Source organism: Phoenix dactylifera, chromosome 8 (genome assembly GCF_009389715.1).
Source record: "Phoenix dactylifera cultivar Barhee BC4 chromosome 8, palm_55x_up_171113_PBpolish2nd_filt_p, whole genome shotgun sequence".
NCBI lineage: Eukaryota > Viridiplantae > Streptophyta > Magnoliopsida > Arecales > Arecaceae > Phoenix > Phoenix dactylifera.
In genome coordinates, this window is record NC_052399.1 from 4,642,525 (window position 1) to 4,658,520 (window position 15,996).

Consider the following 15,996-nt stretch of genomic DNA (forward strand, 5'->3'; position numbering starts at 1 on the left):
GGATATCAACTTTTTTATCAACTCTGCCTCTATCGCTTCATCCGTTTCTTCTCAAATTGGAAAATATATCTAGCCAAAATTTTATCCAAAAATAATTTTTAGTTTAATCGGTCTATTTCAAACATCAAATAATAGAATTTAGGCTCGACCGCTAGGGACAGCGCTTTTAAGAAATGCATCATAATGCAAATCTCAAAAAGTTGTTCGAAAAAAAAAAAAAATGTTAAAGTTATGACCTCTTGACTGATTTTTAAATGTCGTGGGTTTTACTTTTAAACCATATCCACCCCTACTCATTACGGTCAAAATGGCTGACATCGGGTTTGAAAGTCTTTTGCATAAATATAGGTGATTAATATCAAGAGTATATTATATCAGAGTCTTTCTTTGATAATTTTCCTGTTATTTTTTTTATATCTAAGTTGATTATTTACATCTTTTTCCTTGCTACCATTAACACCTCACCTGCGGCGGCTGGTGCCAAGCCATGGACACGAAGCTCTCGCCGCCGCCGCCGCCGCAGCAGCAGCGGAAGTGGGCGGTACCGCTCCTAGCCTCTCTTCTCCTCTTGGCCTCCCTCCTCTTCTTCTCCTCCGGCCAGACCCTCCTCTTCCTGTCCTTCTCCCAGATCCCCTCCTCCTCCTCCTCCGCCATCAACGAGCCCCTCTTCGTCGAGCCCAAGCTCCGCCTACCCCCGCTCCCCGCCACCCCCGCCCGCTCCGTACCCCGCCTCGCCTTCCTCATCTCCGGCTCCGCCGGCGACGGCAGCAGCCTCAGGCGGACCCTTCGGGCGCTCTACCACCCGAACAACCGCTACGTGCTGCACCTCGACCTGGAGGCCCCCCCGGCGGAGCGCCTCGAGCTCGCCGCCGCCGTCCGCGGCGACCCCGTCTACGCCCGCTTCGGCAACGTCCGGGTCGTCGCCCGGGCCAACCTCGTCACCTACCGGGGCCCCACCATGGTCGCCAACACGCTACACGCCGCGGCGATCCTCCTCAGGGATGCCGGCGATTGGGATTGGTTCATCAACCTCAGCGCCTCCGACTACCCCCTTGTCACCCAGGACGGTAAGATTCTCTTATTATTTCTCCCTTTCTTTTGATTCTAATTTGAGGTGCTCTCGAGCTGAATCCGTCCTTCACCACTGCTTTCATTCCCATGTCCAGCTGAGGCGAATTGGAACCCCTTCCTGTTCTGTTCGGGCTTTTGAGATGATATGATCTCCCTCAAACATTCTATGCACGACTTGTTTATAATATGTATATATAAAACGGAATTTTAGAGCTTTCTTCTCTCAGGCGGCCTTGAAATTGATGAAAATATCTGCTCGGTGCTTCCTCTTCATAGATTCTTCCACTTCCGTTCTGGAACGGCCTCAAGTTTCAGTTTTGCTTCCGCCATATCACACCCATTTATTCACGACTCAAGTACAAAATGGTCGTGTTTTTCTCCGCCGCATTCCAATATATATATATAAATATAAACTATATAGGGTTTCTATATTCTCTAATACAAAGAAAATTATTAACTCTTTAAACGAAGATATCTTGGCTGCTCTCGGTTGCTCGGGCTGCTGTTGTGTTATGTGACCGATTAATGGACAAAGAATTCCTCGCTGGCTGATTCATTGTATATTGCTTGTTTTGATGGTTCTGTTTTTTTTTTTCCTCCCCTCCTGGCTGCACAGATCTGCTCCACGTGCTTTCAAGTTTGCCAAGATATCTGAATTTTATCGAGCATACAAGCGACATTGGATGGAAGGAGTATGTGAAACATCTGCCAAATAGCATCAATGGTTCAATCCATCGTTCCTTTCCATAGCGCGGCATCACATATCGTTGTTGCAAAACTGATTGTTTGGTCCAAACTCCATTGTGCAGGTACCAAAGGGCCAAGCCTGTTATCATAGACCCTGGGCTGTATAAGTTGCAGAAGTCGGACGTGTTTTGGGTTACAGAGAAGAGGAGTGTACCTACCGCATTCAAGCTCTTTACAGGTGAAGCATCTCTAACTAATTCTAGCCATTCAGCTGCCAACATCAGAGTGTTGGCCTGTGTCCTTGTATGTTTGGTTTCTAGGAGGATGCATTTGGTACCTCCTATTCAGGCAGTCATGGTCTGCCAAAGTCCAAAGTTCCAATTACATAAATTTTTGGCACTTATTATCTTGAATAGCATTGTAATTAGTATGAGAAGTCCATGCATCTCCCTATGCTCCAGACCTCAAAAATTAGCAGTGTTTTACTCTTTCCACTTGCCTGCATGGTACATACCTTTTCACATAATCGAAAAATTCATGGCCCCGTCGAATTTGGTTGATTGTTTTTTACAGGTTAAAATACCAGTGCCTAGCTATATTACATGAGATACAAAAAGGGAATTTATATGGTAGCTCTTGGTGAAATATATCATGGACTGTAGAGAAAAGTTGGATGACCGAACTGTATGTATGTTAAGAAAGGAGCAACTTGCAGCTGAAAACCATGTCGCTTACGAGCTTCTGTCTTATTAGTGTGGTACTACATCTACAATGCTTGTGTTCATAGGAACTTTAATTAACAAAAAAAACATTGCTTCTTTCAGTCCACTTGCATAAAACAGCGATTTTTCCATCATTGGAATTCATGTTGCTCATTATCTTCTGTGTTACTATCAAGCCTGGATGCTTGTGTTCTACGGAATCTAAAATATTAAAAAAGCCCCGTTTCCTTCTAACCACTTGAATATAATTAATTTTTTTCCTCTATAGTGGAAAGCTGAAACAAGACCTCTTGGCAAGCCATGATATATTAGAGGTTGTTATCTGTTCTTATAAAAAGAGTCAATACCGATCTCAAGATACAAGCATTGGAGGTTCTTTTGGTTGCCATGATTCTTCGACATGATGGATATCAAGGATGATTTGAATTGCCAAAAATAATCTCCCTTCCAACTTTTTAACCTATAAAACATTAGTCTAGAAAAAAGGTTTAAAGTCTTGTTGCTGGTATGTGTTGTACCATGCTAAGTCATGATATGGTAGTTGCTGCTAGCATAGCAAAGGTGATACCAACTTTTTAACATTCACTTGCTACCTAATCAATTCTATGTCAGTCAATTATTTTTTTTCTCCTCTCTCTACTTTTCCATCACTTTAAGGAACATCACTTTGCAGTTTACTACAGTTATAACTAAATTATGTGTTGTACTAAAAGAATTGAACTCTTTGCTTGGAGCCATTTTGGATGCATACTGACATCACCGTGCTACTATTTGATACCTTAGAAAATCTTTGAAAGTTGATGATGGAAAAAAAAATGTAGTTGTAAATCCCAGCATTTAATGTGCTCATAGAACCCATTCAGAACAGATTCAGAAGAACTTTAAGAGATCACCATCAAGTGCAATAGTAGGAAAGTTGAATATTCCTGTCATTTCCTTCTTGAATGATTTATGATTGGGGTTGTACAGAGCGGATACAGATCAGTTGTAGAAATATATCGCATATGCTAATCTGTCTGTATCCGCTTGTGTTGGCTGATTTTGATATAAGTAAAATCATGAGCTGGATATCGTAGTCGATACACACGTGATATAAACTATAAGGAATTAAAGGTAGCAGTATCCGTATTTGATACAAATATATGCAAATATAAATTAGATGAGTGTTTGCAGGCGGAAAGGCAAAAATTGGGATCTTCAAATAACAAAGGCTGGGTGCAAGTTAAATATGAATTATTAGGTGTTATTATTATTATTGTAACAGTTCAGACATATGGACAAATCAACACATATTCATAGATATGTGCTCGTATTTCAGATATGAAAGAAAATATATTCATTTGTGTCCAATTCTGATATGTCAATTATATCTTTGTTCAGGAAACATGGATACGATTATAGAAACAAGATGTAATCTTTCAACTCTGCATTACATCAGAAATAGTCCATGTTCATGGATAGAATAAACCACCCTGTCTTGAGGTTCGACCTTTAATGTCAACTTCCCTTTAGTAAAGTAGTGAAGCCTCCATTCTTAGGCTATTTATTCAATTAACAATACGACTATTCAACGCACAATTTTTGTGCAGCATGTAGACTTTCTGCAGATTGGTTTTTGGATATTCATGGTTTTTAGTTAAACCTGTCCGACAAACAAGGAAATTATGCATTGTAGAAATTGGAAAATAAAATACAAAAATGTCAGATTTTTATGTGACAAAGGGTGTTGTTGTTATAACACCACATTTTGTCATGCTTATAACATGCAATTCTGTATGCATACAACGTCACGCCAGGTTTATTAGCAAACATTTCACGTTATTTTGATCGAATAGGTAGATTTATGTAAATTGAATATGTGAATGCTACAACTGCAGTTGTAATGGAGATAGAAGTGCTTTCTTTTCTTTTTAGCATATGATGATACTGGATTTGTATTGCCTTGGATGTTCAGTTCCATAGTTATGATCTGTGGAAATAGTGTTTACGACGGTATTGAGCTATTGGTTATTGTCTTTTTAGGCTCTGCTTGGATGATGCTTTCTCATCAGTTCATAGAATTCTGCTTATGGGGATGGGACAACCTTCCACGGACAGTCCTAATGTACTACGCAAATTTTCTTTCCTCGCCTGAGGGATACTTCCATACAGTGATCTGCAATGCACCAGAATTCCGCAACACCACTGTTAATCATGACCTCCATTTCATATCTTGGGACAACCCCCCAAAGCAGCATCCGCACTTCCTCACTCTGGATGACTTCTCGAGAATGGTAGACAGCAATGCTCCTTTTGCAAGGAAGTTTGGCAGAGATGATGCAGTGCTCGACAAGATCGACAAAGAGCTCTTGGGTCGTGATGCTGATGGATTTGTGCCTGGTGGATGGTATGGTGCATTAAAGATGGATGGTAATGATACACACGACATTGTGAGGAATAGGAATGAGCTCAGGCCTGGGCCCGGTGCTGAGAGGCTTAAACGCCTCATCACAGGTTTGCTTTCGGCGGATGGCTTCGATGAGAAGCATTGCCTTTGACATGTACAATATGCCAGCAGATGTGGTAGTGAATTGTGAATTCTGAAGCTTTGCGCTGTTGGCCTGCTCTTCGCTGCTGCAGCAGCAAGGTCTCCTCAGTGCGGACGTCGGTGAAGCAATCTTTGGATGGCTGAGAGCTGAAGGTTCCATAAATGTATCTTTGTAAGAGTGTATGAATTAGTTAGTCGGCTATGCAGCACCTCTCCGGCATCTCTTCTCGACGCCTTCGCCATGGATGGACCGTATGCTGCAGTTCGGCACGCTACTGCTGCATCGATGTCGTAATATCATTTATATCAAGCATGTATTTACAAGTGGAGATGATTGTCTCCATGGTGCTTTCAGCTGCTTTGTGCTGTTATATTGATAGTCGAGGCTGCAACTGGCTGTATGAGTAAATGGTAGTATCGCGTGGCTTTTATAGCTTTTCCTGTACGCGTTTGGTTTTCTTGTGGTGCGAATGACAGCAATCCATGCTTATGATGAAGCATGCTCGTCCGCCCACTTCTCTCTGTCCGATCCCTGACATCACTTGTTTCTTGCTGAATCTTGCATCATTTGCAAGTGGAAATGCGATCGGGTGGTATCGTATCTCTATGGATTACTTGTTGGGATCCTTCAATTGATCCCGGGACCCAGTTTGTCAGCTGATACTTTTTGCGTCCAACCATGGATGGATATAATTCCATGGAAAGACAGCATTAGAATAGATGATTTGAACCGACTACCCATCCTTTATCTTTCTTCAGTTGAGCGTCATTTCAGTGCACCTCATTGCGTCCATCGCCTATTATCATCAATAGTGTCCCCAACGTTCCCACCACCGCCAACCGTGGCACCCAAACGCATTATAAGCGTTTTTTTTTTCTGGTTGGGGACCGCTCAAAGAGGGGCGATAACAGCGCAAAAATGAAAAGATGTACGGTGTTTTATCTGGGTGAATGCTATGAGATTGATGATATGCTTCGTTAAAAGGAAAAATCTTATGTGCGGTGGACCTCCGGCCACGACTGGCTCCGCTCGGACTCAACGAGTCCGTAAGTAATCGACCAGAACGCCCTTGTGCTTCCGGATATGGTGCACGAATAGAATAGGCTGCGGATGGCCGTCCTCCCTCTCCCGGCCCGATCACCACCGGTGGTAGCAGCGGGGATGGGGCCGAAGCGCCTCGCCCTCCCCACAACCACCACCAGCCTGGCGGCCAAGGCCGTCGTCGACTGGGTGAAGGTCACCGACGCCGAGTACTTCAACAACGGCGACAGCAGGCCCATCATGCTCTTCGATGGTACTCCTCCCTCTTCCAGCCTTCACTGCAATTACTATCCCCCTCCCCAGTTAACAACGGATCCTATAATCTATAGATGCAAAGAAACACCGCAGGTTAATCATCCATAAGCTCCCCAACTATGTATCTTTTCATAATCTAAGAAGATTCGAGCCGGTGATATTTTGTGCCCACTTCAATTTTTTAATGCTTAAGAATCACCTTATGTCGCACCGTATCGATAAGAATGCAATCCGACAGCTAACCAGATAAATAGATACAAGGATTTGGTCGGTTCATTACACCCAGCTCGAAAAGGCAGGCAATCGAATAATTTGGCCCCTCATCGCCTTTCCTCACCAACCTATCAGCATCATCCATGCCATTAGCGGCCGCCGCACTCCTTCACCTTGGAAGGTGGGTCATATGATGAAGCAAGAGGCCTCAGAACCCATTGCAACAACCGATATAACATTATAACGACCTTCATTCTTTAACCTTGTTGGCTTCGTTTAATTTTTTTTACAAGATATATATCCGGATGGTTTCTTTATTCTGATGATATTGTTGTGGCAGGTGTTTGCAATTTGTGTAATGGAGGTGTCCGGTTCGTAAGGGAGAATGACCGCCACAGGTCAGCCATTTTCCTAAAATTGAGACCCTTCTTTCACTTCTCTTCATTGTTTTCCTCCTCCCTTTTGCATCTTATATTTACATATGTAATTTCCACCGCAGTTCTTTTCCTTTTCCTGGATCAAAACTGATTTCTTTTCTTCAACAAAAAAAAAAAGAAGAAAAAAAGCTGACTTCTTAAGTCGAAGGTTTCAAAAACAACCCTTGGTATATGCGATCGTATTTGAAAGTAATTGATAATGGTGGAAGTACATTACGATTTGCTATGTTTTGTCCGGATGAATACCTTCCAATCCCCGAGCATTCTTGTTTTCTTTTTCTCTTCCTTCTCATTTTCCCCCTTCACTCTTTTTCACTATATGTTATTCTGTTGAAATTTTGTATCATGGGTATGCAGAATATTGGTTCCAATTTCTAACTACTTGCGCTTTTTTTTTCGCCTTGTTTTTATTTCCCCTGCTTTTTTTTTATGTGCATAAATTGAACAGGAGAATAAGGTTTGAAGCACTGCAGAGCGAGCCTGGCAGGAAGCTTCTGCGGAGATCAGGGAGATCACCTGACGACATCTCTAGTGTCGTGCTTGTTGAACAGGATAGGTATAATACAGTCACAAGAATCCTCTTTTCATAGTATCAAGTTGGAAATGTTGCCCTTGCGATCCAAATCATGCATTGAGATATAAATCGTCCAGTGTGATGAAGTTGGTGAGAGTATAGCATCCGTTATCATCATACATTTGCCTTGCGAATTGCCATGATGTTAGGGTTACTCTGCGTAGGTGCCGACCGAAAATTTGCCTCATAAGGAGCTTATCAGATTAATATGATTTATCTGTCGCAAAACAAGAAATAAAATGTACATACACATGCTGTCATATTTATCTGTTCGAAAAGCATTGATGACAGGTTTCTTTTTTTTCTTTTTCTTTGTTGGCTTGTAGATCATATATAAAGTCTGAAGCAGTGTTGAAGATAATGGAGTACCTTGACCTGCCTTTCCCTCAACTAGCACTCTTGTTAAAGATGGTGCCTCTGTAAGCTCCTCGAATATAAAAGATCATAGCTTTCTTTATTAACGAATCGAGTCTTGTTCTTTTATTTATCTTGTACTGTAACCAGAATGAGTTCCTTATATGAAAATTTTGTAGGTTAATGAGGGATTTTGCATATGACAATGTTGCCAACAATCGCTATATGATATTTGGCCGGTCAGAGTCAGAATCATGCGAGATATAAGGAGCTGATAGTCCTAGTTTCAGGTTCTTCTCTACATACTGGATAGTCTGTATTAAATAACCAGGCACCTAGACCAATTGCGCAGATATATCATGTATACTCTCTAGTCAATTTGTACACATGCATCTTTATATCCATAATGGATGAGACATCTTACTGACATTACCAAGATTTCTGTGCCTTCTTATAGTGAGTTTAAAGGTGGTCTCTCCATTGGCAGATTGTCATTTTCATTTGTTTTCCTGATAAAGAAGATCACATATATACTTATACATTGTATTTTTTGAAAGAAATCACTTGAAGCATGATTAATCTTGGGAGAAACTGAAACACGGCAAAAACAAACATATTGCTTCTCTTTGACACCTAGATAATCCAATTTAGCAAGATCCATGCTCTTTCAGCAGATGTACCCAAAATCCCACCAAACGGAGCATCAGAAACAATAAAGTCAGGGCATCCGGGGCCGTCATGGAACCTCATCATTTCATCTCCTTTTTCAGTAGTGTATGAAGCTGTAAAAACTTCATGTAATTCAAATAGCAGTGTATCATTGAAACGGTAGGATCAAATCTCTGGTCCTCAAATTATTTGTTGATAAGAGGCATGCAGGTTCATCAAAAAGGAATAGTAATAGGGTGGGTGGAAAGATATTAACTAGAGAAAGCTGAGACCTTTGTCTGACTTCAGCACATCCGACAGCATAGCAACCAGAGAGCTTTGCAAATTGGCCGACGAGATTTCCAACCGATCCCGATGCTGCCGACACAAACACCTACTTTCTCACCTTTTTTTGGCTTGGTCAGGCCGTAAACCCACTGGACCTGCAACACCAGGTAGCACCAGGTGTCAAGCACCAATTCAACTAGTGCGTGTTATCTGAATCGTTTGGTTCAGAGCCCCCCTAAATATTCTCTCAGAGGAATGCAACCTTTGTCCAGCATCCATACCAAATACATATTGCTCAGAACACGAGTTTCCCTGTATCAGTTTTACCGGAAATGTAATTGGCCATGGAGGTTGAAACAAAGCTGATCGGGCCCATGTACGATTGAAAAGGAGACTCATGAAAAGGACACAAGTCTCCATTTTTTTTTAAAAAAAAAAATGGCAGCTGAGGCCATTTTTTTGACTCGTTGGAGGTCATGAATTCTCGTAAGAAGAGCGGATAAGATGCCAAGTCTACGTAGAGGAGGATAAGGAGCGAAGGGCTGATGTTGGAGCGAGTGGATGGCAGCAAACTGTGCGCCAACTAACTAAACGATGAATGAAGTGTAGTAGGCTAGCGGTCACCACGCAAAGCCGTCTTGTTTGGCTATTGACTATTTGGCAAAGTTCATCTATTGGAATGTTTTGCAAGACGACAACCTAGGCTTTTTTTACAAACAAAAACATGGAATTCAATCCATAATCTTGTTTCTATATTTTTAAATAACCTTCGTTATTTCTGAAAAAAAGTATAAATAAAAAATTTTCATTTTTTTTATGTCAATTTTTATCCTTCTCATTCTCTGCACTTGATCTCCTCATAATCTCCGCCCGGCCTTCTCATGATCTCTGTCTAACCTCCCCATATTTGTTTAGCTCGGGCACATCGTCGAGCACATCGCTGCTGTCAACCAGCCATCCGGGTATATGTGCAACCACATGATGCCCAAAGATGAGATGTGCATCTCTCTGGCATGGACCCGACCCAAAGGCTAAGCTAGTTAATTACCAGCAAAGTGTCTGTTGAGTGTGAATCTCAAGAGTTTGGCATGCATCGCGTCCCACCCAAATGGACATACAAAATTTCAGTTTTCATTGCACAGCTAATCCCCTACATTTCTAAAGAAAGCTTACCTGAACCTTAAGCGACATACGCTTCTACCAGGCACGTCCACTTTCTAATTTGAACTCAATGACATGTGAAACTGATTATTTGATTAGAAAATTAACTACACTCAGATGCATGCGATTTCTGCTTCCTTAGCGAGCTCAATGGCTCGGACTCATCGGCAGATATATCCTTCGTCCCATATGAAACCACCTCCGATGCGAGATCGTGATCATCTCCTCAAATGTGAGCCAGTTGGACCAGCTTCTTCCCGACATTGTCGCCCCGAAAGAGTCCCGCAAAGGCCGAGGGCACGCTCTCGAGGCCTTGTGAGATATCTTCGAGCGACTGCATTCTACCATGGCGGATGTGGTCGGATGTCGCAGATATGAAGTCGTCATATATGGAAAGGTGGTCGTAGGCGAGAAACCCGCGGATGGTGATTCGTTTATAAATTACATCGATCATGTCAGGGGCCGCTCGCTTCCCTGCATCGGTGTACCGGGAGATGGCACCGCACACGGCCACTCTGCCGAAGGCATTCATGTTGGCCACCGCAGCTTCCTGCATCTCTGCGCCTACGTTGTCAAAATATATGTCGATCCCATCGGGGAAGTACCTGTCAAAGAAGAGCATCAAGGAACGCGGTGTCATCTCACAAAACCGAGCTAGAACTAATCCGCATTCAAGTCTCGGCCTGATCAAACCTGTGCTTGCAGGTACAGAATTAAAATGCTAACCTCTTCAGAGCAGACTTCACATCAGTTTCTTCCTTGTAGTTGAATGCGTCGTCAAATCCCAACTTCTCCTTGAGAAGTTCCACCTAAAATCTCCCAAATGAGTCATCAAAAGTACGAATATTAATTAAGGCATCTAGACGATCTGGTGATACTTCCAAATCATTCCACAGAGTTGATCATTATTTAGTGCCAAAGCGATCGGAATCATAGTGAATCATGCGAATGGTTTGAGTTGGTGATTCCACAAGATCAAGATGCCACGACTTTTATGCAATCCGGTGTCTTTGTTTATGAGTTTTCACATGGATATAGGATTTAGCAACGAGGGGTTGTGCGAACGGTTGTTTGATGAAACCCATCTAAAAGCTGGTATGAGATCATATGCAGGGGAACTACGCGCTTTGGTAATAGAGCTTCAGAAGTAGGTTTTTTAAAAAAAAATATTTGCCATCTGATAACTAAATTTCTAAAATGGTGTAGAGCTGGGAATATATTTTGGTATGACCTAAGGTTTTTTTTTCTAAAATTATTTTTTTAAAAAAAAATTGAAGGCCCGGAGTTCGCGGTGAGGATGATACCTTTTTCTTGCTTCCAGCACAACCGACCACATAGCAACCTGAGAGCTTAGCAAATTGGCCAACCAGATGTCCAACGGATCCGCATGCTGCTGATACGAGAACCTTCTCGCCCTTTTTCGGTTTGCAGACATCGTAGAAGCCAGCATATGCCGTCAGCCCGCTAGGCCCTGTGAAAACAGGGATTGATTCCTGAATTAGCTAATTCCCATACAATCTTTACTCTGTAATTTATTGTGGCAATTATAAAATTTTGGGGGAAAAAAAACCCAGAGAGAGAGAGAGAGAGGCATAGCAGCAGCAGCAGCAGCAGCTGCAGCGCCGATGAACGACCGACCGACCGACCGACCGACCTAGGATGCCCAGATGGTAAGAGAGTGGGAAGTCCAAGTTGCTATCGATCTTCGTCAACATGACTCCTGGCCGGACAACCGTGTACTCCTCCCAGCCCAGCATCCCAGCCACCAGCTCATCCCTCTTAAACTCGGCGTTGCCAGAGGCCACAACCCTCCCCACACCAAACGCATCGATTCTCTGCAGCGAAACGAAAACGAAGAACGGAGCCCAAAATTAAAGCCTTCTTCCAGACCTGGAGGGTCACAAAACTGCACGCAAGAGAAACCGATGCAGCAATTCATGCGTACGAATGGATTAACTCCGCATCACCTGTCCAGGAAGGAGCCGTCTGGCGACCTCCACCGTTTCCTGAGAAGAGCTGTATTCTTTCATTCGATTGATTTGGTATGGATCGATGGAAACGAAGAGATTTTTCACGATCACATCCTCCGATCCTTGCGGGGTCGCCGGGGTCAGGGGGGCACTCCTCAGCTCGAAGTCGAGCCCGGACGGGAGGCCATCGATAAAGCGCTTGATGGTGACGTACTTGTTCTCCATGCGGCCCTGTGAAGCCCGGCGAGCAAGCAGCTTGGTTTATATGGATAAGATCGAGGATGGGTAACGAGAACAGGGCGGAGAAAATTGTTTTTATTTAATCACATCATTAATTTTCTAATGAAGTAAACAAAAAAAATATATCAAATGATGAACGACGGAGACCTGCCACCTTGTTTTGACGTTTAGTCCTCGAGAGGATCCTCCAACCCTCGTCGAGAAGAACCTCAGGCTCCGGCGCCGAGGGTGGATTTCGCCAAACCATGGACGCCATCGCTAGCATTGTTTGGCCTCGGCGTACCAGCAATCATTTTTATTTCCCGATCGATGTTAAATCAAATAATATCTTCCCCATCGATAATACCAGCGCTCGTCGTGGACAGGAGAAGGATCAGGTTATGGTAGCCGTCCGGGGCGATGGCATCTTCGATGACGTTAGGCTGACCTTGGCTTTAATATATATTTATTATTTTATGTATGAGAAATTAACGCCATTGGCGGAAGACGGAAAAAGGAATTTTTAGGTGGGTCGATCGGTCTCAGGTTCAATCCAAGGAGGTCGGGCTTCCCGATTCATCACCCATCTTGCTGCATGACATGGATGTGCAGATCGTGTGTTTCTTGAACTCTTCTTTAGTTGAATTTCGTTTCTTTTTCTTTCTTTCTTTCTTTTTCCTCTTGATAGAATCTGCACTGTAGAACTAGATGTTTGGTAAAAGGGATTGGCAAGAAAGAGGTTTAGTAAATGACATCTTTTTTCTCAAAAGAACTGGCAAAGAAGAGGGCACTCCGTCTCCGTGGCACAAACAAAAACCTACTTCTTTTTTCCCGCTTCTGATAAATCTACTTCTTTGAATCATACGTTTACCAATACAATAGTTTTGCAGGAGAGTAACATCAGCTGTCTCAATGTATTTAATTTCTTTCTTTTTAAAACCTCCACAGGATTTCTGCATCTTCCTGTCATTGGCACGATAACACTTTTGGTTTGTTTTTTTGATTAATTTCTTTTCTTGTTTTATTGTGTGTTTTTCTATCTTGATTCCTCAAATAAGTGATATTGTCCGCTTTTCTTGTTTCATCATGTGTTTTTCTATCTTGATTCCTCAGATAAGGAATATCTTGATTCATCAGATAAGTGATATCTCGATTCCTCAGATAGGTGATATCTTCTGCTTTTCTTGTTTCATCGTGTGATTTTCTATCTTGATTCCTCAGATAAGTGATATCGACTGCTTTTCTTGTTTCATCGTGTGTTTTTCTTATTTTTCTCTGGTTTTGCTCCTAATCATATTTGAAGTCTGCTGACATCTCTGAGAATCCAGAGACAAGCAATAATGATCACCTTGTTAGTTTTCAACAACATTGATTGCATTGGTGTTCCCCTTTCTATAAAATATATATTCTTAAATTTGAATTTGACATTGTCCCTCCGCCCAAATTTATTATGCATAGACATACACTTGAATGCATGTATCTTTTTATGCATGTCTATATATTTCAAACTAGACTAGCGCAAAAAAAAGGAGGGGGGGGGGGTGTATAAGAAGTTCCAATCATAGACACATTCGATTGAAAGAACGCTCTCGAATGTTTTGGCTTAAATCTTGCAGCTGCATACTATATTGTATTTTCGTGCCTCAATCCTTCTTATTGTGTTTATTTTGATATTCAGCATTGAAATTGAGTGACGATGTCAATTTAAGTGAAATTGAGTTTGTCTGCCTACTTATTTCTGCCAACAAATATGCATGCTTTTGTGGTCTAAAACATCTTTCTGTTATGAAGTTGTTAGTGGTAATCTGTAGGAGCAGTCTATATCCTATTGTTGCATGGAGCATCATCTTCTTTATAATACTGTCATAAATATGTATGCTTTTGTGGTCTAAAACATCTTTCTGTTATGAATATGTTTGTGGTATTCTGTAGGAGCAGTCTATATCGTACTGTTGTATGGAGTATCATCTTCTTTATACTTATCATGCATCTTTCCAGTGGGTTCTACATGGGTGGGAACCATCGGGGATATTTCACCTCGCATCCCTGTATGGAGAGAAGAGATCTCATATCCTCTTTGTACACCCTCTCATGTTTAAGTAAATCAAGTAACAGTTTGATGAGATCGTATCTGATAGGACTAAGTTCTTGTTTCGAGTCTGACAAATATTTGTTTTCCTCCTCTCCATTCTTTTTTCACAAGGCAGGGTAAGAACTTGTATAACCTTCTTCTGTGCAGGCTGTTGTACTTGACCAGGGGCTGGATGCTGATCTTGTGGCCGACATTCAGAAGCAATTGGAATATCTATTTGGATCTGGACTCTGGCAACAGCTGATCATGCTCATAAAGGTCGGTGATTCCGAGCACATGCTTAGATTTCACCTATTATTAAATGAGGTTAATTATGGCTGCCATTAGTGCTGGCAACATGGCTATTTTCCATGCATCTTACACAATGTGGTAATAACAGATCTAATGTCCTCTTAGATTTCTTCTTTTGTTACATTAGGTTAAACTATGAATGTTATCACTACTGACAACATGCCTGATTTCATTTGTAGCTTATCAAATGACAACATTTGGTGCTATTGTCCAATAACAAGCTGTTATTTCTTGGGAAGGATTGAGTCTTAGTCACTGCCTTGTCCTATCTGTATTTGTTACATGGATGAGTACTTTGTTCAAGCACACCAGATAATATTATTTTGCTAGAATTCCTATTTTTGTAGTCAGATACTGCTGTTTGAACTTTGAAGCATGTGATTCTTTATCTATTATTTTAAAAATCAAGTAAAAAAATTACTGTGTAATCTATAAAAGTAGAAGAATCTTACTCTTCATGCTTAAACTAGTTCTTTGCCTGGATATTAGGTACATGAGGGTACATACTACTATTCAAACATAAATTACATTTTGCAATATAATTATGATGTCTGATGAGAATGTCTGCTGAGGCATCAGATCTACTTATGCATCGCATTTTCTTTCTTTGACATTATAATCAAGGAAAACCTTTCATCATTAAAAACTCACCTTAACCATCAATATTTATACCATTTATATGAATTGGCTTTTTGGATCAAGATATCATCCATTAATGTTTATGGACCTTTTGCAGTCATCTCTTGATCTCATGCCGACCTTTACATTGAAACTGTTGTCAACTACTTGGCCATGACAACTCTGGATGAGTGGACATAGTGACATACTAGGTAACTTGGATGAGCCATGTGGCATTGGATGACGGACATATTGGTTTAAATCTAAGTTTATTTAATGGTCAAGCAGCTTTCCAAGGTTTCTATAGGGATGCATGGTTTAACATGGGAGATTATATTTTCTCTTAAGTCACATTACATGATAAACAGCTGACTAGAAACACAATGTATTGAAATTGTTAAATATTGCATGTATCATTGTAATTGGATGCCCTTTTTTTTTAGTCTACATGATAATTGCTAGCCTTTTTGCGGATGCTTGCTACTTGGTAGATTCGTCCTAGTTGTAAATCCTGCTTTTCATATGTTTTTCCATCTCAATTGCTTCCACTAATTACGTACAAATCTGTTTTTATTATAAGTTGGCAATGTTTTGTGGGAGGTGACTTCTCAAGCGAAGATGGATTTGTGTTCCCAACCTTGTGCCTGAGCTCTTTGGACTCTTACTTGTTTCTTTGCCCTTTCTGCTTGACCTTGCTGATGCTCAGGCTTGGTGCTTATAAAATGTTTTTTTTGGCATGCCCAAGGCTTTCAGTGAGTGGATTTTGTTATAGAGCTTGTGGAATTGAATCTTTAGATGCTGCAATTGGGTAGTGATTTGAGGGTGAC

At 41.5% G+C, this 15,996-nt stretch overlaps 3 protein-coding genes across 4 annotated transcripts; 2 read left to right on the forward strand and 1 right to left on the reverse strand.

Annotated features, from left to right (window-relative positions):
* The first annotated feature begins 408 nt into the window (after positions 1-408).
* LOC103708754 (beta-glucuronosyltransferase GlcAT14A-like) lies at positions 409-5,504 on the forward strand. The gene is made up of 4 exons (XM_008793825.4): positions 409-1,067; positions 1,688-1,763; positions 1,881-1,996; positions 4,503-5,504. The coding sequence occupies exons 1-4, from the start codon at positions 488-490 to the stop codon at positions 5,015-5,017; spliced, it is 1,287 nt and encodes a 428-aa protein (XP_008792047.2). The 5' UTR covers positions 409-487; the 3' UTR covers positions 5,018-5,504.
* A 333-nt stretch (positions 5,505-5,837) lies between these two features.
* On the forward strand, positions 5,838-8,349 carry LOC103708753 (DCC family protein At1g52590, chloroplastic). The gene is made up of 5 exons (XM_008793824.3): positions 5,838-6,302; positions 6,858-6,915; positions 7,403-7,510; positions 7,855-7,947; positions 8,062-8,349. The coding sequence occupies exons 1-5, from the start codon at positions 6,119-6,121 to the stop codon at positions 8,147-8,149; spliced, it is 531 nt and encodes a 176-aa protein (XP_008792046.2). The 5' UTR covers positions 5,838-6,118; the 3' UTR covers positions 8,150-8,349.
* A 1,578-nt stretch (positions 8,350-9,927) lies between these two features.
* LOC103708752 (2-alkenal reductase (NADP(+)-dependent)-like) lies at positions 9,928-12,549 on the reverse strand. Of its 2 annotated transcripts, none has more exons than XM_008793822.4 (6): positions 12,337-12,549; positions 11,947-12,180; positions 11,634-11,814; positions 11,284-11,450; positions 10,706-10,788; positions 9,928-10,584 (listed from the first exon to the last, which is right to left on the reverse strand). In XM_008793822.4, the coding sequence occupies exons 2-6, from the start codon at positions 12,172-12,174 to the stop codon at positions 10,206-10,208; spliced, it is 1,038 nt and encodes a 345-aa protein (XP_008792044.2). In that variant the 5' UTR covers positions 12,175-12,180; positions 12,337-12,549; the 3' UTR covers positions 9,928-10,205. The 2 variants fall into 2 exon arrangements, with proteins under 2 accessions (XP_008792044.2, XP_008792045.2); XM_008793823.4 differs by having other exon boundaries at positions 12,344-12,530.
* Positions 12,550-15,996: the final 3,447 nt, after the last annotated feature.